This window comes from Scyliorhinus canicula, chromosome 6 (genome assembly GCF_902713615.1).
Source record: "Scyliorhinus canicula chromosome 6, sScyCan1.1, whole genome shotgun sequence".
Classification (NCBI taxonomy): domain Eukaryota; kingdom Metazoa; phylum Chordata; class Chondrichthyes; order Carcharhiniformes; family Scyliorhinidae; genus Scyliorhinus; species Scyliorhinus canicula.
Window position 1 is genome coordinate 96718883 of NC_052151.1, and position 25722 is coordinate 96744604.

Consider the following 25722-nt stretch of genomic DNA (forward strand, 5'->3'; position numbering starts at 1 on the left):
TTTCCACCTCTCTATCATTCGGCTTTGCCCTTCTCAGCTCATCCATTGCTGAAACCCTAATCGGTACCTTTGTTACACCTGACTATTCCAGTATATGCTGGTTGGCCTCCCACATGAAACTTATAAACTTGGGGTCATCCTAAACTCTGCTGTCCATGTCCGAACTCTCAGAAAATCCTGTTCTTGTGCTTGCTGACTTACATTTGCTTCTGGTCAAGCAAAATTTTGATTTTAAAATTCCCCCCCCCCACCATGGTTTTTAAATCCCTCTGTGGGCTTCCCCTTCCTAATTTCTGCTTTTGTTTTGGAAAAGATTACAATTTGAGATATCTGCATTCATCTGATTTTGCCTCTTGAACCACTGTTAATTGTTTCATCACTAGTGGCCATGTCTTCAGAACATTAGGCCCTAATCTCTGGAATTCCCTTCTCTATCTCGCTATTCTCTTTTTTTAAAACAAATTTAGAGAAGCCAATTATTTTTCTTTTCCAATTAAGGGGCAATTTAGTGTGGCCTCCTAACCAGCACATCTGTGGGTTGTGGGGGTGAAACCCACACAGACATGGGAAGAATGTGCAAACTCCATACGGACAGTGAACTCGCTATTCTCCTTTAAGACACAAGATATTTCTCAACACCTGCATCTTTGGCCAAACCTCTGGCCGTCTGAAAGTATATTCGTATCTGGCTTGGTGTCATATTTTGTTTTGTAATGCTTCTGTGAAGCATCTTGTTTTTTTTATTATTATGTTAAAGGTGCTATACGGTGTTGTTACATCAAGCTGTTTCTCCACATCCGAGGTGAAACGGGTTTAACTCATCCTAGAGTGGCCTTCTGAAGATTTACTTTATGAATGCAAGACAGAGCAGCGAGGGATGCACATTTTTCCAAAATTTCCAAGTATTTAATATTTGATTTACATAAGCAGGAGGATTGCACCCCTAATAGATCCCAAATCATCTAAGAGTTATCAATAAACACAAAATTTTAACTATAAAATTAGATAGAAGATAGAATCCCTACAGTGCAGGAGGCTATTCGACTCATCGAATCTTCACTGGCCTTTGGAAAGAGCACCCCACACCTCAACTCTCCCCGTAAGCCAGTAACCTTACCTAACCTTTTGGACTCTTAAGGGGCAATTTAGCATGGCCAATCCACCTAACCTACACATCTTTGGACTGTAGGAGGAAACCGGAGCACCCAGAAGAAACCCACTCAGACATGGGGAGAAAGTGCTAACTCCACACAGTCACCCGAGGCCAGAATTTAATCCGGGTCCCTAGAGCTGTGAGGCAGCAGTGCTAACCACTATGTGCCACCAGGCCGCCCGTGTCACAGTTCCACCCCTTACTTTATTTCTAAACCACTAGTTGCGTACCAATACTTAGTAAATTGGAGTACTGATTTTAAATTAATTACATTCAGTGTCGGGTCTGGATCTGAAAGAGCGGTTGCAAGGTGCTTGCGAAGAGTGACCCAGCATTCACAATTCAATACATCAGATGGAGGAGCACAACAGAGCGTCTGCAAAGCCTCCCGTCGAACCTAAATAAAAGAAATTTGAACAATTTCTGACAAAAGAATGTAATGCAAATTCTAATCATTAAAGAAAAGCAAATGAATATTAAAAATACAATATATATATATAAATAATATATATGTATTGCAAATTATAATCATTAAAGAAAAAGCAATTGAATATTAAAAATACATTATATATAAATAATATATATATTAATGACAAAGATCTTATGATCTCAGAATAGTATTACATATGCTTAAATGGGCAACTCTAAATATTATACTGCCAAGTCAGATTGCGAACAGAGGGAGTTTGCTCAGGGCTACAAAATTGAACTGTTTACTTTGCCAGCTTTTGTCTGTTTGCTGAAACCAGCCAAAACATTCACTTACACAATTTTCCTTCAACTGCCAGGACAACAGAAAAGTACTCCAGAAACATTGTCATCTGCAATAAAATAGTGGACACCGAATAAATCCCACAAAGAACTCTTACCTCCTTTGGTTGGCTGGGATCCATTCTTCCTACTATAATCTGTAATTGTTCCTGATTCATAAATGTGTAGCTCTGCAGTAAAATATTAAATTGTACTTACTAATTTTAATTATTTAAAGTCTTATTAAAAGCTTTAATTAACACATGCTTCTCCACAACACATGATGCGAATAAATCTTTCATAGAAATCTTCCATGCAACATGGAAACCATCAGTTTGTACACTGGACTCGACTTATATTGATAAAAATCCTGAGCCGGTAAGACACTTGTAAATGCACATTACCTTCTGGATACATTTTTGCTCATGGACCTTATGGCAAATTTAATGTACTACATCAGGGATTTCAGATTAATGTTCCCTTGACTATAAACTAACTAATGTCAAGAAAACTATGGCCATGGGACAAGATGTTTCAATTCCACCCTTGATCACACTAAATAACACAGCATCGAACGTTGTTAATAAATTCTGCTACCTTGGGTTCATGGTGACAGACAATCTGTCCCATGATGCAACATTGACATATACATAGGGAAAGTGGTTACCACCTTTTGACAACTCATGAAACATGCATGGACTAACATCAAGCTGATGGTTTATAAGGCATTTGTTCTCAGCACCTTGCTCTCTGGCTGTGAAACATGGTCTATTTACAGCTAATAAGAAAAGCTCAAAGATTTCCATCTTTGACAACATAATGGGGTTATGGACAGACAGAAATCATGAACACTGCAGTCCTCTCAAAGGCAGAGCTCGCCGGTTTATTAGCACACATCAAACAAAGAAAGTTCATTGGCTCAGGCTCATCTGCAGGATGGAAGACGATTGCACATCCAAGAACTTTCCATATGGTGAGGCAGTGAAGTCAGATGACCAGTTGGATGCCCAAAGCTCTATTTCAATGACGCTTACAAGTTTGACATAAAGACCGTAAACATCGGTTAGCAAACCTGGGAGTCACTAGCTGACGACAGAGGAAAATGGTATCACTTCCTGCACCACCACACTGATTGGAGGCAACAGATGCCAACACCGAAAACAACAACCTACAATGATACCTGATAGCTGTGGCAGACCTTGTCTCACAACAAGTGGCCTCTTTGGCCATCATAAAAAGTGTGCCATATGAAGACTCTCCATTGGATTGTTTGAAGCTTGTCCATCATTGCTGTAGATGTAAGGATGCCAACGATGAAGGGTTTTATAATAGTTGTTCAATAGGAATCTAGCCAATACACACTATCGGGATTTAATATCAGGATAAATATCAGGATTTAATGTCCATACTTAAAAATAAATGTGTATCTAATTTTCTGTAACTGGAACATGTTGTACTAAGATTATGCAATTTATAATAATATTTATAATAATCTTTATTATTGTCACAAGTAGGCTTACATTAACTCTGCAATGAGGTTTCTGAGAAAATCCCCTAGTCGCCACACTCCAGCGCCTGTTCGGGTACGTGGAGGGAGAATTCAAAATGTCCAATTCACCGAACAAGCATATCTTTTGTGACTTGCGGGAGGAAACCGGAGCACCCGGAGGAAACCCACGCAGGCACGGGGAGAATGTGCAGACTCCACACAGACAGTGACCCAAGCTGGATATCGAACCTGGGACCCTGGCGCTGTGAAGCAAGATTGCTAACCACTATGCTACCTTGCCACCCTCTCTGAAATGTTTCCCTTTATTCTTTCATGAGATATGAGCACCGCTCACAAGACCAGCATTTGTTGCCCATCCTTAATTTCCCTTGAATTTATGAGTCAACCACATTGCTGTGGACTTTGTGTCATATGCGGGCCAGACCTTGAAAAACAGATTTCCTTCCCTAGAGGACATTAGTGAACAAGTGACAATGATTTAATGGTTAATCCCACATTTTTATTGAATTCATATTGCACCATCTGCAGAGGTGGGATTCAAACCCACATCCCCTCGATTACCAGTCCAGTAACAATACTATCATGTCACCACCTCCTCATTTCCCGGTGACAGAAGAAACAGATGATATTAGAGACAAGGAAACGTCAGAATTAGAGTCAAATTAAACAGGAAGAGGTACAACAATAGTTGAAATAGACAGAAAGGAAAAATAAAACTGAAAAGAGCAAGCAGAAGAAGAGGCCAAGCAGAAGTGCTGTGGCATGGTGGCCCACTGGTTAGCACTGCTGCCTCACCGCTCCAGGGACCCGGGTTCTATTCCATGGTCAAGTGACAGCGCAAACTCCACACATTTTCCCCATGTCTGCATGGGTTTCCTCCGGGTGCTCCAGTTTCCTCCCACAGTCCAAAGATGTGCAGGTTAGGTGGATTGGCAAAGTTAAATTGTCCCTTCGTCCAAAAGGTTAGGTCGGGCTACGGGGATAATAATAATAATAATAATCTTTTATTGTCACATGTATGAAGCTACTGTGAAAAGCCCCTAGTCGCCACATTCCGGCACCTGTTCGGGTAAGCTGGTACAGGAATTGAACCCGTGCTGGTGGCCTTGTTCTGCATTACAACCCAGCTGTCTAGCCCACTGAGCTAAACGAGCCAGGGTGGGGGCGTGGGCTTAAGTAGGGAGCTCTTTCCAAGCGCCGGTGCAGACTCGATGGGCCAATTGATCTCCCTCTGCATTGTAAATTCTAATCTATTCTACAATGTAACCTAGCCATGTAGAATAATTATATTGATCCTTAATAGGTTAATGAACAAATTACAGGGTAGGTGAGCAAATTTTACAAAGATTCATGAAATATAGAATCATCAGGCATGATCCATAATTTTTCGCAGTGTTTTCATAGGAACTGCGAGATGAGAAAATTATATAATTCTTAAATAAAAACCGAAAATGGAAATTCTACTAAATTTCTATTTTCAACATCCACAGTATTTTTATTTTGCACCTTTTTAATTCTTGAGTTCTACCATTCTGATAGATGCATAATACAATGGCAATGGAATTGTTGATTAATCATCACAATCAATCTCTACCAATAAGTCTCCAATAGACTCAAAAATGACTCGAGAAAGCGCCACAGTTGGGTGGTGAGTGTCTCGAACGAGCTATCAGAGACAGTAGCAGAGGCGGGTACAATTTTGTCTTTTAAAAAGCATTTAGAGTTATATGGGAAAGCTGGGTATGTAGAGATACGGGCCAAATGCAGGCAATTGGGACTAGCTTAGTGGTAAAAACTGGGCGGCATAGGCAAGTTGGGCCGAAGGGCCTGTTTTCATGCTGTAAACGTCTATGATTTTATGAGTAGAGAGCTTTGGGAATTATAGGTTCAAAATCACCTTCTGCTTCTCAATCATGCTAAACATAAAAAAAAGTCTTAAACGACTCATATACTGTATTCCAAAATGTTATTTTCTGAAATAATCAATCCAATATGCATTTGAGTGTCAAAAGAGCTAAAAGTCATGGGCCGCAAGGTTGCACATCATGTCAGAACCATAAATCACGTCATTAGCAGGGTACCTATGATATTAATTACCGGTCCTAAATGACTGAGGCAGGATTAATTTGCATCAACTTCATAAATCGAGCTTTTTCCTGACTTATTGGGGAGTCTCCCTGCAAGATGGTAACTTGTTTGATTTTGTCAAGGTTAACAATAGAGCCCCACAAATCACCCAGCAATTAGTAGCGAATTGGAACTTGTTGCACATATTCTCTTTGCTGCAAATTGATGCCATTATGAACAAATAAGGGCAAACATTATTTTTCTAACAATTGCTGGCCCATTGGGTTTTTTGATCAACGTTCGCCTTTTTTTCCAGTGAGAAAGAGGGCTAGGCACAAATACAAACTAAGCAACGACTTTCTTCATTTCAGAAGGAGAAAATCAATTTAAGGTGATGGGTCACTAGCCTTTGGAATCCACCCTTGAGAGAAGTAAGTGGAAGCGGATGGAGGGTTGAGGGAGAGTTGAGTCACCATTGAGCAAAAGGAAGAGAAGGGCACAACAATTGAGTGGGTCAAAGTAGAGGAGTTAGGAAGTAGGATAGAGGATTTGGTATAATAATAAGCTTTTTTCATATTAATCTTTACTGTCACAAGTAGACTTACATTAACACTGCAATGAAGTTACTGTGAAAATCCCCCAGTCGCCACATTCCGGCGCCTTTTCAGGTACACAGAGGGAGAATTCAAAATGTCAAAATTCACCTAACAAGCACGTCATTCAGGACTTCCAGGAGGAAACCGGAGCACCTGGAGAAAACGCACAAAGACACAGGGAGAACGTGCAGACACCACAAAGATATTGACCCAAGCCAGGAATCGAACCTGGGACCCCGGGGCTGTGCAGCAACAATGCTAACCACTGTGCTACTGTGATGGGGTAACAGTCATGATGGGGATGAGGGGATGTGAGGAAACTTGAATAATTGGGGAGCAAATGAAAAGGCACGTCGTCCCTACAACCATCAGCCCAAAGTACATGTGTTGTCCTCGGTGGATGAAAATTGACTTCACTATTCATTCTGTGGCTCCAGTGATGAATCTCACTCTATAAACAGCCAGATAATGTTTGTTTCTGACTTTCTTCCTCAGAGGTATAAGCTTAGGACCGAGATAGCTGGAGGACACTCATCCAAAAATAAATTTCTCATGGTATGTTCATACAGGGAGTCATGTCCAAGAGTTGTAATTAGGCTCAACTGCAGGATATGGCAGAGGAATAACTAGGCCAAGATATCATAGAATTTACAATGCAGAAGGAGGCCATTCAGCCCATCGAGTCTGCACAGGCTCTTGAAAAGAGCACCCTACCCAAGGTCAATATCTCCACCCTATCCCCATAACCCAGTAACCCCACTCAACACTAAGGGCAATTTTGGACACTAAGGACAATTTATCATGGCCAATCCACCTAACCTGCACATCTTTGGACTGTGGGAGGAAACCGGAGCACCCGGAGGAAACCCACGCACACATGGGGAGGATGTGCAGACTCCGCACAGACAGTGACCCAAGCTGGAATCGAACCTTGGACCCTGGAGCTGTGAAGCAATTTTGCTATCCACAATGCTACCGTGCTGCCCACCCCTTAGATGCGAGGTGAAAGAGAAAAAGAGGTGGGGAGAGAGACCGGAATGGGAAAAAAAAGAGAGAGGAAATGTAGTGGGCTGAGGAATGAGAATTACATGGAAGTTACAACTCGGAAAAAGACACTTCACTTTGTTACTCATTCTCTGTATGCTTAATCTTATGTCATCACCTTGATCCTCTACCAAAATCATTTTTTTTTTTTTAAATGTTGACATGCAGTCTGCCTTTAATATATTACATACATCTTCTTCATTCTAGATTAGTCAATTACTTTTCTAGTCTGTGTTTAGTTACTCTGTTTCAGTCCTTCACAATTATAAACATCACAAATCACTCCATAATTTTACAAGGAAAATAATGCAAATGTTTGAAATCTGATGTAAACACAAAAACGCGAGAAATACTCAGGAGGTTTAGTTGCATCTGCGGAGACAAACACGGATAACATTTCAGGCCTATGGCTTTTCAAGGTCATTGACATGACACAATAACTCTTTTTCTCTACAGATACTGCCAGGCTTGAGTATTTCCACTCCATAACAAAGAACAATACAGCACAGGAATAGGCCCTTCAGCCCTTCCAGCCTGTACCGGTCAAAATACCAACCTTTGCCAAACCCCTCAGCTCTTCCCTGTGCCAAATCCCTCTATACCCATCCTATCCATGTGTTTGTCAAGGTGCCTTTTGAACGCCGTTCATGTATCTGCTTCCACAACCTCCCCTAGCAACCCGTTCGGCACTCACCACCCTCTGCGTAAAAAAACCTGCCTCGCACATCTCCTCTAAACTTTGCCCCATGGTGACTGACCCCTCTGCCTGGAAAAGAGTGCCTGCCCAGCCACTATCCATGCCCCTCATAATCTTGTAGACCTCTATCAGGTCACCCCTCAATCTCCAACGTTCTAATGAAAACAGTCTGAGTCTATTCAGCCTCTCCGCATAACTAACACCCTCCAGACCAGGCAACATCCTGGTAAATCTCCTTTGCACCCTCTCCAAAACCTCCACATCTTTCTGGCAGTGTGGCAACCAGAATCTTGCGCAATAGTCCAAGTGCGGCCTTACCAAGGTGCTATACAACTGCAGCATGACTTGCCAGTTTTTATACTCGATGCCCTGTCCAAGGTCACAGTAAGAAGTCTTACAACACCAGGTTAAAGTCCAACAGGTTTGTTTCAAACACTCGCTTTCGGAGCACTGCTCCTTCCTCAGGTGAATGAAGAGGTATGTTCAAGAAACATATATATAGACAAATTTAAAGATGCCAGACAATGCTTAGAATGCAAGCATTTGCAGGTAATCAAGTCTTTACAGATCCAGAGATAGGGGTAACCGTAGCTTAAAGAGGTGTAGCCAGAGAGGTTCTCACACAGGGTCCCATTGCCTGAAACCGATTCCTGGGATGGTAGGACAGACATATGAGGTGAGATGGAGTTGGTTAGGAATTTATTCGCCGGAGTTCAGAAGAATGGCGTTGGGGGCGGGGGGGGGGGGGATTTCCTAGAAAGCTATAAAATTCTAACATGACTAGACAGGGTACATGCAGGAAGAAATCAAATTACTGTGGATGCTGGAATCTGAAACCAAAAGAGAAAAAGAGAAAACGGTGAGATGTGATCAGCAATGATCATATTGAATGGCAGAACATGCCTGATGGGCTGAATTGCCCACTCCTGCTCCTAGTTCTTATGTTCTTCTTAAATGTAGAGTACTTAGGTTTGCAGGTCAGAGTCACCTAGGGGAGACCGGGAGATGCAGGAATTTCTAGATGGGCTGGAGTACCCGAGGTTAGGGGAGGGGGACAGGGCTACATCAGAAGGAGCGATAGTGGAGCAGGAGATAAAAGATGCGATTGGGAGGATGCAGTCAGGGAAGGTTGCAGGGCCGGTTTCTGGTGGAATATTATAAAAAATTCAAGGATCAGCTGGCAGCCCTGATGGTGGGGATGTTTGAGGGGGCGATAGGCGATAGGTTACCACAAACTTTGGGGCAGGCATCGATTTCCCTGTTGCTTAAAAAAGATAAGGATCCGACGGAGTGTGGGTCGTATAGGCCCATATCGCTTTTAAATGTGGACGCAAAAGTATTGGCAAAGGTACTGGCAGGTAGGCTGGAGGAGTGTCTCCCGAAGGTGATAGGTGAAGTAAGGGCGTGGAATGCCCTGCCTGCAACAGTAGTGGACTCGCCAACATTAAGGGCATTCAAATGGTCATTGGATAGACATATGGACGATAAGGGAATAGTGTAGATGCGCTTTAGAGGGGTTTCACAGGTCAGCGCAACATTGAGGGCCGAAGGGCCTGTACTGCGCTGTAATGTTCTATGTTCTATCCGACAGGGTTCTTCAGAGGGAGGCAGCGCTTTCCAAATATTAGAAGGGTATTGAACGAGAGGCGGAGATTGTGGTGGCATTAGATGCGGAGAAGGCCTTTGATAGGGTTGAGTGAGAATACTTGTGGGAGGTGTTAGAGGGGGTTGGGGAGGGGTTTATTAAATGGGTGAGCTTGCTGTACGAGGCCCCGATGGCGAGTGTAGCGACAAATGGGAGGAGGTCCGAGTACTTCAGGCTCTACCGTGGGACGCGGCAGGGGTGCCCTCTGTCCCCCTTGCTTTTTGCGTTGGCAATTGAGCCTCTGGCCATGGCGCTAAGGGAATCGGGGAGGTGGAGGGGTCTGGTGCGGGGTGGGGAGGAGCACAGAGTGTCACTTTATGCAGATGACTTGTTGCTGTACGTAGCAGACCCGGTGGGGGGAATGCCGGAGGTGATGGAGATTCTTGCTGAGTTTGGGAGTTTCTCGGGCTACAAGTTGAACCTGGGCAAGGGCGAGCTGTTTGTTGTACACCCGGGTGATCAGGAGGAGGGGATTGGTAGGCTCCCGCTAAAAAGGGCAGTGAGGGGTTTTAGGTACCTGGGGGTTCAGGTGGCTAGGAGTTGGGGGACTTTGCATAAGCTTAATTTTACTAGGTTGGTGGAGCAGATGGAGGAGGAGTTTAAAAGGTGGGACATGCTGCCGCTGTCGTTGGCGGGTAGAGTACAGTCCGTTAAAATGACGGTGCTCCCGAGATTTTTGTTTTTGTTCCAGTGCCTCCCCATTCTTATTCCGAGGGCCTTTTTTAGGAGGGTGAACAGCAGCATCACGGGATTTGTTTGGGCGCACGGGACGCCGAGGGTGGGGGGCTCGGTGGAGGCCCCGCTGCAGGGGAATCACCTGTTTGTCCCAGGGAACATTGATGGCGGGTTCCTGGGGTGGCACAGGGCGGGCATAAGGAAGTTGGGAGACCTGTTCATTGACGGGAGGTTTGCGAGCCTGGGTGAGCTGGAGGAGAAGTTTGAGCTCCCCCTGGGGAATATGTTCAGGTACCTTCAGGTCAAGGCGTTTGCTAGGCGGCAGGTGGAGGGGTTCCCTTTGCGGCCCCCGTGGGGGGTAAGGGATAGGGTGCTTTCAGGGGTGTGGGTCGGGATGGGAAGGTGTCTGACATCTACCAGGTGATGCAGGAGGTGGAGGAGGCGTCGGTAGAGGAGCTGAAGGCTAAGTGGGAAGTGGAGCTGGGGGAGCAGATTGAGGGAGGGATATGGGCGAACGCCCTGGAGAGGGTGAACTCCTCCTCTTCATGTGCGAGGCTTAGCCTCATCCAGTTCAAGGTACTGCACAGGGCTCATATGTCCGGGACAAGGATGAGCAGGTTTTTTGGGGGTGAGGACAGGTGCATTAGGTGTTCGGGGAGCCCAGCGAACCATGCCCATATGTTTTGGGCATGCCCGGCACTGGGGTAATTCTGGCAGGGGTTGGCGAGGACGGTGTCGAGGGTGGTAGGGTCCAGGGTCAAGCCAGGTTGGGGACTCACGATATTTGGGGTTGGGGTTTAGCCGGGAGTGCAGGAGGCGAAAGAGGCCGGTGTTTTGGCCTTTGCGTCCCGAGTAGCCCGGCGGAGGATCTTGTTGCAATGGAAAGATGCGAGACCCCCGAGCGTGGAGACCTGGATCAATGACATGGTGGGATTCATTAAGCTGGAGAAGGTCAAATTCGCCCTGAGGGGGTCGGTACAAGGGTTCTTTAGGCGGTGGCAGCCTTTCCTCAACTTTCTGGCTTAACAATAGGGAACTAGGTCAGCAGCAGCAGCAACCGGGGGGGGGGGGGGGGGGTCAGGATACTTTTATCTCCACCATGGGACTAGGCAGGGATTTGCACTCGCGATTGAGCCGTTGGTTATCGCATTAAGAAGTTTGGGGTATGGAAAGGGATAGTGCGGGATGGGGACAGAGCATAGATGTCCTTACATGCCGATGACTTGTTGTTATACGTGTCGGAACCGAGTGTGTCAATAGGGGGAATATTGTAGCTACTTGGCTGTTTGGGTTTTTCTCGGGGCACAAATTAAATCAGACAAGAGTGAGTAGTTTGGTCAGAATGGAGCTTTGACAATGAGTCATCGGGCTCAAAACGTTAGCTCTTTCATCCCCCTACAGATGCTGCCAGACTTGCTGAGATTTTCCAGCATTTTCTCTTTCGTTTCAGATTCCAGCATCCGCAGTAATTTGCTTTTATTAATACAGTAGTGAGTATTTTGTGGTGTCTCGGCCGGGGGTGGGCGCAGGGACTCACTTTAGATACCTGGGGGTGCAGGTTGTCCGGGAATGGGGGGGGGGGGGGGGGAGCTCCGCAGGTACAACATTTTTAGTTTGGTGGGGAGAGTGAAAGCTGATCTGGCAAGGTGGGATGCTCTTCCTCTGTCACTGCTGCGTCGGGTGCAGGTGGTTAAAATGAACGTGTTGCGTTCTGTTTAATTTCTGTTTATTTTCCAATGCCTGCTGATTTTCCTACCAACGGTATTTTTCAGCGAGATTGAAGGAATGATTACCTCGTTCATATGTGGAGGGAAGGTGGCCAGAGTGAGAAAGGTGCTGCTACATAGGACAAGGCAGACAGGGGGTTTGGGTCTTCCGAACCTGATGTATTATTACTGGGCGGAGAATGTGGAGGTACATAGTTTGGTCAGAATGGGTCAGAATGGAGAAGAGTTTGTGCAGGGGGTCGGGATTGAAGGAGCGAGCAACAGCGTCGCTCCCGATGGCCCCGGGGAAATACTCAGGGAGTCCGGTAATAATAGCTCCATTGAGAATTTGGAGGCAGTTTCGCCAACACTTCCGTTGGGGGCAGGGTCAAGAGAAATGCCTATTCGGGGGAACCACAGATTTGTGCTAGGGAAGTGGGATGGAAATTTTCGGAAATGGCAGGAGAAGGGGATTAAGACACGAAAAGCTTTTGTTTCTTGGGGGTAGGTTTGCAGGACTGAAGGAGCTGAGAGCGAAGTATGGGCTGAGCAGGGGGAAATGTTTAGATATATGAAGTTTCAAGATTTTGCCAGAAAGGAGATACAGAGCTTCCTGGTGGAGCCAGCCTCCACACTGCTGGAGGAGGTGCTGACGACAGGGGGACTGAAGGGGGTAGTATCCACGGTTTACAGAGATATTTTGGAAGAGGAGAAGGCATCACTGGAAGGGATCAAAGCAAAGTGGGAGGAAGAGTTGGGAGGGGGTATGGAGGAGGGCTTCTGGTGTGAGGTGCTCCAGAGAATGAACGCCTCCACCTCATGCATGAGGCTGGGGCTGATGCAGCTGAAGGTGGAATATAGAGCACACCTCACAAGGGCGAGGATGAGCTGATTCTTTGAAGGGGTAGAAGATGTGTGCGAATGTTGCGGGGGGGGGGCAGCCGGGGCTGGAAACTGGTTGATGTTGTAGCCTTTGCCTCGTTGATCGCCAAAGGTGGATCCTGATTGGATAGAGAGCAACCTCTCAACCCTGTGCCCTGGCGTGGCAGGGGTGCCTATTGGAATTCTTCACTCTTGAGAAGGTTAAGTTTGAACTGAGGGGCAGGATGGAGGGGTTCTACAATTCATGGGCGTTATTCATTATGCACTTTCGAGAACTGGATAACATCGAACATTAGTTGGGGGTAGGGGGGTTGGGAGGGTGGGGGGAGGGGGGCGGTGTGTGTTAATGGTGACTATGGGTGAATGCTGATTCCTTTTTGTCATTTGTTTATGTTAACATGGGGGCTAGCTAATGTTTGGGGTTTGGAGGGAGGATGGGATCGTTGTTATTGATATGGAGATTGACATTGCATTCGTTACTGATTATTGTTTATTGATGGTGGGTGCAAATTTGGGACAAAATGTGAAAAAGGAGAATAAAAATATTTTTTAAACAAAATGTAGAGTACTTTGATGTTCAGTTGGATGTTCAGTTCCCAGCCCCGGTCACCCTGCAGGCATGTCTCCGTAATATCATACCCGTTTATTTCAAATAATGCTCTTATCTACTTACCTTATTGCTAATTCTCCGTGCAATCCGATACAGTGCATTGATACTTATCTTTTTAACATTTTTACATGTAGATTTTTTGTACTGTTGCCCTTTTTGTTGCTAGCCCTCATTTCCTCTGCTTTCCACTTTTGCTTTCTACTTTTCTATCTTTAATTTCTAGCTTTGTTTTCTTCTGTTGTGTCTCCACGCTCAGATTCCCACCCCTTGTCACTCGAGTTTAAACCTTCTCCAACAGCACTCGTAAATACCCGTTCAATATTGGTCCTGCTGGGGTGTAGCCCATCCCGCTTGTTTTAGTCTGATCTTCCCCAGAATCGGTCTCAATGCCTCAGGAATCCAAATCACTCCCTCCTACAATATCTCCCCAGCCATGCATTCATCTGGTCTATTCTCATATTCCCTACTCTCGCTGGTACTTCACATTCTAATAATTATGCATCATAATACTTAGTACTAAGTTTGTATGTTGTAAAGGATATTCTCTACCCAAAAGGGTAAAACAGATGAGAAAGCCAACACAGATGAGAGCCTGCAATATTGCGATGAAAACATCCTTCCTGTATCAGCACAAAGGACAGTTAACTAGTTTTACTCACTGAAACAAAAGAAAAGTGAATCATAAAATTAATGTAACAAATTCAAAAGTATTTTCTCACATCTTGGGACTGGTAAAAGTGTGCCAGGTTTTGGTGATACTGTATGTCTGCATGGCACAAATTTTCCATAGTAAATACATGCGCTGGGATTCTACGCGGACCAGAGAATAGCCGCCAGTCGCGCGCAGTCGACGTGGCGCCGGTCAGGGGCCATTGAAAGATGCCCCCGCGGCGATTCTCAGCCGACAACTAGCCGAGTTCCTGCTGCCGGAAGTGCAGGGCCCCGTATCAGCAGCCGGAGTTGTGTGGAGCACTCGGGGGCGCTGCAAGCCCCCTTCTACAGGAAAGTCCAGAGTGTTCACACCCGGTTTCAGAGAATTCCACCCATGGTATTTGAAAGGAATCTGCTTTAAAGTCAACCTGATCTGTTTTTGTGATTAACATTCTTCGAAAGCATCATTCCTTCCAACTGCCATCAACACTTGCAGAGTCACTAAACCGGCCTATTTCTGCAGCCTCTGTGCCCTCTTCACAGCTTACATTCCGACCTAGCTGTGCCTGATCACTTATAAACAAAGAACAAAGAAAAGTACAGCACAGGAACAGGCCCTTCGGCCCTTCAAGCCCGTGCCAACCATGCAGCCCGACTAAACTACAATCTTCTACACTTCCTGGGTCCGTATCCCTCTTTTCCCATCCTATTCATGTATTTATCAAGATGCCCCTTAAATGTCACTATTGTCCCTGCTTCCACCATCCCCTCCGGCAGCGGGTTCCAGGCACCATTACCCTCTGTGTAAAAAAACTTGCCTCGTACATCTACTCTAAACCTTGCCCCTCACACCTTAAACCTATGCCCCCTAGTAATTGACCCCTCTACCCTGGGGAAAAGCCTCTGACTATCCACTCTGTCTATGCTCCTCATAATTTTGTAGACCTCTATCAGGTTGCCTCTCAACCTCCGTCGTTCCAGTGAGAACAAACCGAGTTTATTCAACCGCTCCTCATAGCTAATGCCCTCCATACCAGGCAACATCCTGGTAAATCTCTTCTGCACCCTCTCTAAATCCTCCACATCCTTCTGGTAGTGTGGCGACCAGAATTGAACACCATACTCCAAGTGTGGCCTAACTAAGGTTCTATACAGCTGCAACATGACTTGGCAATTCTTATACTCAATGCCTCAGCCAATAAAGGCAAGCATGTTGTATGACTTCTTGACTACCTTCTCCACCTGGGTTGCCCCTTTCAGTGACCTGTGGACCTGTACACCTAGATCTCTCTGACTTTCAATGCTCTTGAGGGTTCTACCATTCACTGTATATTCCCTACCTGCATTAGACCTCCCAAAATGCATTACCTCACATTTGTCCGGGTTAAACTCCATCTGCCATCTCGCCGCCCAAGTCTCCAAACAATCTAAATCCTGCTGTATCCTCTGACAGTCCTCATCGCAATCCGCAATTCCACCAACCTCTGTGTCGAATGCAAACTTACTAATCAGACCAGTTACATTTTCCTCCAAATCATTTATATATACTACGAACAGCAACGGTCCCAGCACTGATCCCTGCGGAACACCACTAGTCACAGCCCTCCAATTAGAAAAGCACCCTTCCATTGCTACTCTCTGCCTCCTATGACCTAGCCAGTTCTATTACACATATATTACACAGTTATATTACACATTTTCGAACAAAGGTTATTTAATTGTTTTCAAAATTTACCTTTTCTGAACAATGATCAAATGCTGTGGCAGCTCTCAATATTTCTTCATCTCAGTGTATCTATTTCTTTTTCTCTCTTCTTAAAATACAGATGTGCAACCAGATCTTTTTCCTCACTCATTTACACAGACATAACCTTTATTTTAAATACTGCTTGATATAAATGTTCTCTCAAAAACAACCTTCAAAAAAATTTGTCCTCTCTTCACGAGGTGATATACTATACAAAATAGCAGGTGTTGCGTATCATACAACGCTTAACACTGAGAAGATCTGGCACAGCACCACCGATAGGAGTAACAAGTAATACAGTAGTCCCCCGTTATACCGCGCTCCGCAATACCGCGGTTCGCGATATACCGCGGGGGGGCTTATGGACCCCAACTGTCAGTTGTGTCAATTTCAGCGGCCAGCTGATTATTTCAGTGAGAGCAGCTTCCCTCTCTGGATCAAAGTGAGCCGGCCGCTGAAATTGACACTGCCGGCTGCTCTCTCCCTCCAATCAGAAACATTAAAACTTAAAAGTTGGATTGGAGGGAGAGAGCAGCCTGCAGTGTCAATTTCAGCGGCCGGCTCACTTTGATCCGGAGAGGGAAGCTGCTCTCACTGAAATCAGCCGGCCGCTGAAATTGACACTGCCGAGGGGGGGGGGGGGGGGGGGGGGGGGGGGGGGGGGGGGGGGGCGGGTGTTGGGGGGGGGGGCGGGTGTTGGGGGGGGCGGGTGTGGGGGAGACCCCCCTGTGGGTGTGGGGGAGAGAGGGTGGACCTGCGGGTGTTGGGGGGGGGGGGGGGAAGAGGAGGGGGGCGGGTGTTGGGGGGGGGGGAGAGAGGAGGGGGGCGGGTGTTGGGGGGGAGCGGGTGTGGGCGGGTGTGGGGGAGACCCCCCTGTGGGTGTGGGGGAGACCCCCCTGGGGGTGTGGGGGAGAGAGGGTGGACCTGCGGGTGTTGGGGGAGAGAGGGGGGCCCTGCGGGTGTTGGGGGACGGGGGAGGAGAGGGGGTGGGGAGGGGGAGGAGGGGGGAGGGGAGGGAGCGAGCCGGAGGGTGTGGGGAGGGGGCGAGCCGGACACTGTGGGGGAGAGCAGGAGGGTGTGGGGGAGAGAGAGCGAGCCGGAAGGTGTGGGGGGAGAGGGGGGCGAGCTGGACGCTGTGGGGGAGAGCAGGAGGGTGTGGGGGAGAGGGGGAGAGGGAGCGAGCCGGAAGGTGTGGGGGGAGAGGGGGCGAGCTGGACGCTGTGGGGGAGAGCAGGAGGGTGTGGGGGAGAGGGGGAGAGGGAGCGAGCCGGAGGGTGTGGGGGTAGAGGGAGCGAGCCGGAGGGTGTGGGGGGAGAGGGGGCGAACCGGAGGGTGTTGGGAGGGGGAGAGGGGGCGAGCCGGAGGGTGTTGGGGGGGAGGGGTCTAGTTGGAGGATGTGGGGGGAGAGGGGGCGAGCCGGAGGGTGTGGGGGGAGAGGGGTCTAGTTGGAGGATGTGGGGGGAGAGGGGGCGAGCCGGAGGGTGTGGGGAGGGGGCGAGCCGGAGGATGTGGGGGAGAGGGGGCGAGCCAGAGGGTGTGGGGGGGAGAGGGGGCGAGCCGGAGGGTGTGGGGGGGAGAGGGGGCGAGCCGGAGGGTGTGGGGGGAGAGGGGGCGAGCCGGAGGGTTTTGGGGGGGGAAGAGGGGTCTAGTTGGAGGATGTGGGGGGAGAGGGGGCAAGCCGGAGGGAAAAAAAAATAAATTGACACTGCCCGCTGCTCTCTCCCTCCAATCAGAAACATTAAAACTTAAAAGTTGGATTGGAGGGAGAGAGCAGCGGGCAGTGTCAATTTCAGCGGCCGGCTGATTTCAGTGAGAGCAGCTTCCTTCTCCGGATCAAAGTGAGCCGGCCGCTGAAATTTTAATTGGATCCACGATGGGGGTTTTAAATTTATTTAAAAATCTATGCTAGCGCTTCCCATTGAGAGTCTACGGGGGTCTGACCTCTCCCCCCGCCCCCCCGTAGACTCACAATGGGAAGCGCATGCATAGATTTTTAAATAAATTTAAAACCCCCATCGTGGATATCCGCGGCTCGGATACAACGCGGGTGGCTGTCTTGGACCCCAACACCCGCGTTATAAAGGGGGACTACTGTACATAACAAGTAATACATATATTTATTCAATTTTTGAGAACAACTGCTTTGAACAGAATCAGTTCACAGGCATACCATATGAAGGTTTATGATAAATAATAATAATCTTTTATCGTCACAAGTAGGCTTACATTAACACTGCAATGAAGTTACTGTGAAAAGTCCCAAGTCGCCACATTCCGGCGTCTGTTGGGGTATATAGAGAAAGAATTCAAAATGTCCAAATTATTTAGTAGCACGCCTTTACAACTTACTTGTGGGAGAAAACTGGAGCACCCAGACAAAACCCACGCAGATAGTGACCCAAGCCGGGAATCGAACCTGGGAACCTGGCGCTGTGAAGCCATAGTGCTAACCACTATGCTACCGTGCTGAGTAACCATTTCATGGAGATACATAAAACAGAGCATGAAAATATTTCTACCACTCCTGTATTTTTCATCAATTTTCTTAACTGTTCCTTTTACAAAATTTTAATTTCCAGTTCTAACAAAATTTCATAAGTAGGGACAAATAAAATATATTTTCCACTGGCAACCCACTACACACAATTCTACGTGACTATTGGAAGGCTATTTATCTGTTGGGTTAATTAGTAACAGATTATGATCTCGTACAATATCAAACATGGTGCCTACTAATTAACTATAGGAATACTGACCAAAAATTCTGCCTCAGTTCACTCTCTCATGCAGCTTCCCAGTTGGCTGCAGGTTGCTAATCATGGTTCAGGGCTTGAACTCATGCTGTTGGCACTACTCTGCATCACACTCAAGCCACCTAGCCAATTGAGCAAACCCACTTACGTCCCACTCAATACCAGAAGAAATTACCTCTAGTGCCGAGTAAAATCTACCCCCAAAAGTATCAAACTGATCACCATCCAATATTTAAATTTCATTCTGCCACATTGTGTAAAGCCCCTTGATATACCACATTGATCTGTAACTGATTACAATTCATCCAGGATAGCATATTTTCAAAAAATAATTATATTTTTATAACTGACTGTTATATTGCTCTTGAATGGATTTTCACAGCTAATCGCTGTTGACAAGGTGAATAATACAAAATGACTTTTAGCATAACTAGTCAAAAAAGATGGAATTAATCCAGAGAGATATGATGATTTGCAACACAACTTAAAATTTTAAATTAGAAAAATCAGGTAACAATGGAGTAAAGTATTTTAAAAATAAAATATCTCACTCATCTGGCAGATCAGTGTACTATTTATAGTAATGCAGCCAATACACACGACCAAAAAGGGCCCAAACTCAACTGCCAGTTTGCACTGACATAGCCAATGAAACACTGCAGTTTGATTGTTTTTACTCAGATTTAAAGAGAAACAGAATTCACCAAGTTTCTTGCACTTGATAACTAGCTAACAACCATAATTAGTGGCCAAATTGTTAAAATTCACTAATATGGAATACTCAAAAAAAACTCCATTGAACAAGTAACATGTTATCTACCTGATTGAATGAGGATCCACTGTCAGAGCAACTGTCCATGCAGTAACTAGTGTGCTGCTCATGTTGTTTTCTTCGGTGTAGCTCTTCTTTCTTTAGCTGATCTTCTTCAAATTTATTAATCAGAGATTCAACTACTATCATCATAGTATTTTTCAATGATTTCATCATCTCCTTGTATCTGTAGCAAAGTATGAAAAATCAAAACTTTGCCAAGTAATAAACTTTAGCTTCTTAAACTAGTAATGCTGTACTTATCCTTTATCCATTTTACAAAGCAGAAATTTGATCCTGTTGGCTTGGTATGCTAAAACACCATAAATGAGGAAGTAAGTTTAAAAATCACTCTGATAAAGGTAGTCCCTGACCAAGACTTAAAGCAACAAGTAAATAACCACTTGCATAGAAAACTGCATGAGGCAGATTAGGATCTCAATCCTAACAGTCACAAACAGACTGGGCAGCACGGTGGCATGGTGGTTAGCATAAATGCTTCACAGCTCCAGGGTCCCAGGTTCGATTCCCGGCTGGGTCACTGCCTGTGCGGAGTCTGCACGTCCTCCCCGTGTGTGCGTGGGATTCCTCCGGGTGCTCCGGTTTCCTCCCACAGTCCAAAGATGTGCGCTTAGGTGGATTGGCCATGCTAAATTGCCCGTAGTGTCCTAAAAAAAAGTAAGGTTTAAGGGGGGGGGGGGGTGTTGTTTGGTTACGGGTATAGGGTGGATACATGGGTTTGAGTAGGGTGATCATTGCTCGGCACAACATCGAGGGCCGAAGGGCCTGTTCTGTGCTGTACTGTTCTATGTTCTAGACAACAGCATCCTTGATCCAGAAGCAGATGGTAGAAAGGTCAATGAAAACTACGACTTAGGAATTACAAGCAGAGGTTGGCAATTCAGCCCTTCAAGACTGCTCTGCCATTCAATCAAATCATGGCTGATCTCTTCCTGGTCTCAAATTCATCTCTCCATCTGTTGCCCATCACCCTTTAACCTGTTTTTTTTAAATCAAAAATATATCTGTCTCTTTCTTGAAAACATTTAATGACTCGGATTCCACTGCACTATGGAGCAGCAAGTTCCACAAATTCGCCATCCTCTGAGAGGAGTAGGTCCTCATCTCAGTTCCAAATCTACCACCTCTCAATCTATATACGTGACCTCTTGTTGTGGATTTCCCCACAAGAAGGGACATTTGGTCTACGTTTCCTGTATCAATCTCATTTAGTATTTTATAAACCTCGATCAGATACCCTCTCATCCTTCTAAACTCCAGCGAGTACAAGCTCAAATTGTTTAATTTCTCCTTATATGTCAACGCTTTCATCCTCCGAATCAATCTAGGGAGCCTCTTCTGAATTGCCTCCAAGGCCACCACATCATTCCTCAAATAAGTAGACCAAATGTTGTCGGAATACTCCAGATATGATCTCACGAACACCCTACACAATTGTAACAACACTTCTCTACTTTTATACTCCAGTCCTTAAACATTAAACTCCATCTACCAAATTTTGGCCCAATCTCCAACCCATCTATATCCATTTATAAAATCTTTATCTTCTCTTCACTGCCTGCTTTTCCACCTATTTTAGTATCATCTGCAAATGTTGCTATATTACGCTTTGTCCCAGCTTGCAGATCATTTATATAGATGCAGGGGAAACATTTGGCCATAATAATAGAACTTACTCATCAGATTCCCGAGTTTTTCTTGTAACTTGTTGAACAAGTGTGTCTTGGCCAGAACCTAGAGATCGGCCCTCTGCAGAAGTACATTTCTCAGTCTCCTCATCAATCACAGAGCCCAAAGCAGTGTCGATATAATTCCGTAAATACTTCACCAGCTCATAACTAAGAAAAGGATAGAAATTTGAAAATTAGAAATTAAGATCTAACTAAAAGCAAGAGTGATATCTTCATCCATTTAATTTAAGCCATTTTACAAATGTACTCAAAAGACATTATGATAAAAATTATACGATGAACAAATGGATCATGTACATAAAAGTTCTACTTTGTTGGTTTTCTTCATAATTTGTTCACTCAAGTCAAATAAAAGTAAATAAATTGTGATGTTTATGAAGTCTTTTAAGCTTTAGTTCGTAACTTTAGATTTTCCCCATCTTATCACAGAATCAGCAAGTGAATAAGGCATCACAATCAATTTAACTGTTCAACTTCGGTCCCAGATAAACAAACATTAAACTCTGCACTGTATCCTAGAATAATGGAAACATCTGGGGTTAAAGATATTCTCTGTGGTTTGTTTCAATGGAATCATAAATCAATTTAACGCAAATATATTCACAATATCTCCATAGAGAGCAGGGAATAAAAATATTCAGTCAACTGGAACCTACAATAAGAAATAGGAGACGTAGCTCATTTGGCCGTTTGAGCCTGCTCTGCTATTCAAAAATGTTATGGCTGATCTTCTATCTCAACACCCAAAAGGTTATCAAACTCTATTAGAATAGAAAATTAAGTTGGCATGACCAAAGTAGCACAGACTAAGGAATTTATTATAACATGATGAGTTACTAATCTCATTGGCACCATCAGCGAAAAAGCAAAGCCCAAATGGTTCCGACTAGAAGATGAGCTGGGGTTGGGTAGACCGGTGCTTGGAGGACGATCTTGGACAGGCAATAGGCAATGCAACTTTTGAGAATCTCCCACCGAACTTTGAGATGAGCTATATTACCAACCACTCTCAACTGGAAAATGGTGTAGAGTGGAGAACACAGGATAAGAAAATATACTCCTGCTACTGGTTAAAATGTATTCTTAATTTCATTTGTAACATATCTTGTAAAATATTATTTATAATCGGCTTTGTTTCTAATAATTTCTGCTTTTGATGCATTTTACTATGCTCTTCACAGGGGAACTTCACAGCCTTGCTTTTTGCTTAAGGTCTATACAATGACATCACTGGTAGGTCAGAGAGCTGAAGTGATCCAAATCTACCTTCCGTTCTCCTGATAATATATTTAATATTTCTCCAGGTAAATGTTATGCCTGATTAGGTGCAGTAATGCTAACATCTGGCTCAAATATTAAATCAAACTGTACTAAAACCCAGATTACGTTTTTACAGTCCAAAATGAAGAGTCAAAAAACTAAAACAGAATCAGTTTAAGTTGGCCATAAAAAACATTTTGTAAGAAGTTGAGGATAAATAATCACGACCATTATTTAATTCCAAGAAAAAGGATGTCACTTTTTTTGCCTCTGACGTACAATACTGAAAGTGGAGATCGTTACAGCTGCATGTGACAGCACAGAAAGTAAATGGAATGTTCCCAATTATTTTGTGATTCAAACAACAATTTTCATTTGCTTTCCCATATTCTCAGATAACATCCTTTCCCATATTCTCAGATAACATCCTTTTGATAAAACTTTTAAAATGTTTCCATATTATGAAAGTCTTTTCAATTTATGTTGTAATTTTTACACTTCCCACCTTGATCTATGCTATCCTCTATTGAGGAAAGAGTAAGGTGAGTGTAGCAAGTACTGAAGTTTGATTCCCCTCACGGGAAGTCATACAGAACTATGGAACAAATGTCAACTATTTCTTACCACCGTCTAGATTAATTTTGCTCCAAGAAAACCAGTGTTTGAATGCCATTTGAGACTATAAATCAATTAGGGCCAACCTCATTTTAGAATGGAAATCAACCAGTGGTGGCATTTTCTCAACATACTTGTGAAAATTTTCATCCGTTTCCTCCAAGTGTAGCAAGATCTCTTCCGCACATTCGACTGAAGGTGCTCCTGAGATTCTCTCCTTTATGCTCTTCAGTAGTTGCCTCAGCAAAGGCTGAAGCTCCGATTCAACCTTGCTAGAAAGGTGAGACATTTTGCTGTAAATATAATGAAAACGAACTTCAGAATGTGACAATGCAGTCTATTCTTGATAACTCAAAATATGTGCCTGCGCCAAAAAATGAATTAAACAACACAAATAAAGGAAGTGAACAAAAAAGGACAATATAGGTATCAAATTAGTTGAGTGATACGAAACTAGTGACCGGTTGTTCTTTTGGATTGAAGGAAGATTTATACTGGAGTTCCCCAGGGATCAGAGCGAGGATCCCTGCTATTTCTCACATATATTCAATGACTTCGGCCTTCGTGCCTAGAGCACAATTTCAAACTTTGAAGTGATACAAACCTTCAAAGCATTGTGAACCATGAGGATTGGGAAAATTCAAAAAGATATAGACGGGTTGGTGGAACGGGTGGATATGCGAAAGGTAAATATTAATGCAGAGAAGTATGAAGTTATTCATTTTGGCAGGAAGAACACAAAGACAATATAAAACAAAGGGTGCATTTCTGAAGGGGGTGCAGGAGCAGAGGGTTTGTGTGTGTATGTGCATAAATTACATCAGGTGCCAGAGGCAGCACGGTGGCACAGTGGTTAACACTGCTGCCTCACAGCACCAGGGACCTGGGTTCAATTCCAGCCTTGGGTGACTATGTGTGCGCGAGTTTTCACTTTATATCCATGTCTGCCTTGGTTTCCTCTGGGTGCTCTAGTTTTCTCCCACAGTCCAAAGATGTGCAGATTAGGCAGATTGGCCATGTTAAATTGCAAAAGGTTGGATGGGGTTACGGATTACAGGAATAAGGTGGGTGCTTTATCAACAGGGATATCAAGTATAAAACCTGGTTCGGCCTCAACTAAAGTATTGCGTCCAGATTTGGACACTTTAGGAAGGGTGCAGAAAACATTCCTGAAAAGGACTGGCGAAGTCGGGACTGTTCTCCTCGGAGACAGGATGGTTGACAGGATATTCAATAGTGATATTCAAACTCATGGATAAGGTACATAGAGATGTTCCCATTAGAGGTGGTCGGATTGAGAACCAGAGGAGACTGATTTAAGATAAAGCAATGGCAACATGAGGAAAAGCTTTTAAAGCATCAACTGGTTAGAATCTGGAATGCACCGCCTGAGAGAATAGTGGAGGCATCCTCAATTGAGACATTCAAAAGAGAATTGGAAGCTATCTGAAAATGAAACATTTACAGGGATATGGGTTACAGGGATGTGGGGAAAGGGCACAGCGAGTGGCACTAGGCAAATTGCTTAGTCAGAAGACCAACACAGACACAAATGGGCCATTGGCCTCCTTCTGTGCTGTAACAGTCCTAAGATTCTACATAGCACAACAAAATGAGAAACTTAATGTGAGAAATATTTGAATGGTCAGATAATCAGATTAAGTATCATTGAGGAACAGACAGCATGTAAATTCTAGATTCATTAAAATTAAAAGACACACTAGAAAATACATTAGTTTGTGTCAAAAAATGAATAAAATTTGGAAAACATTTAGGGGCTGGTTAAATTCAATAGGTCCTAAAAACAGGCGCAGGAATTGTGATGTCCATTGCTTCTAATGCAGGGAGCAACTCTGGCCATCAGCGCTAACTGCACTCGAGATTGCATGCTTCAGCAGATAGCCCAAATTCAAGAGAGGCCTGAACCTTTTGACATTAGGCTGCACTACTTTAAAGCTAGCCTGTAAGTCTTAGACATGCACTTTACCCACAGATGGTTCTGGAACTCATTCTACACCGATTCAGACCTGAGAAAGTCATGAAGAATGTCACAACATAGGAGAGAAAAGCCTCCAAGATCTTACACTGCACTGCAGGCCTTGAGTAAGTGGAAGTCGGAGACATATCATATCAAGGGGCTTTTCACAGTAACTTCATTGAAGCCTACTCGTGACAATAAGCGATTTTCATTTCATTTTTCATGTATCTGCTATAAGCAGGAGGCAAACTCTCAGAAGTAGTGGGTCTAGATAGCCATGTTGGTCCTTTTAAATAGCACTGGTTGGGGTCCCTTCCTATTACTGAACACATGAGAGTTGGAGCATACAGCTCCAAAAAGCAGCAAGTTAGTTTTACATGCTAAATGACATCACAACTGCCCACTCTGCATTCTTCTGGTAGACACTCAGTGGGCACACTCCAACATGCTTAGAGATATGATGTCTGGCACGATTTACAACAGAAGTGCATATGCTGCAACAGATAGGCCATTAAGACAATCCAAAAAAAAAAAATATGTTATGCACCTGGATTGTTTGCCATTAGATCTTGAAAATTTCACTTTTGCTTGTTTTTCTGCAAGTAGACTTAGCATCTCTACTATTTTATTGAAATTGAGAAACTATAATTTCAGTCCCAATTTTCCTCTGAATGAGATAAGTAGTGTTTAGGCTGGACTGATAAAAATTTCCCAATGTGAGCAAACACAAATTTCAACAAGGAAGCAAAGTCATGTTTCCTGCTTTTATATTTTCTGAAAAGCTTCTCTAATATGAATTCACAATTTCTATATCTGCCACTAATATTCTAAGCAGTCATACCCTCCTGACCAATCAGAAA

General features: G+C 44.5%; 1 protein-coding gene across 1 annotated transcript in view; it reads right to left on the bottom strand.

Annotated features, from left to right (window-relative positions):
- The window catches only part of tbc1d32 (TBC1 domain family, member 32), a 348975-nt gene that overhangs the window by 315736 nt on the left and 7517 nt on the right, over window positions 1-25722 (bottom strand). The window contains 5 exon segments of the mRNA XM_038799703.1: window positions 1425-1550; window positions 2023-2094; window positions 19307-19484; window positions 20995-21156; window positions 23019-23177. Of these exon segments, the coding sequence (XP_038655631.1) occupies window positions 1425-1550; window positions 2023-2094; window positions 19307-19484; window positions 20995-21156; window positions 23019-23177 (697 nt within the window).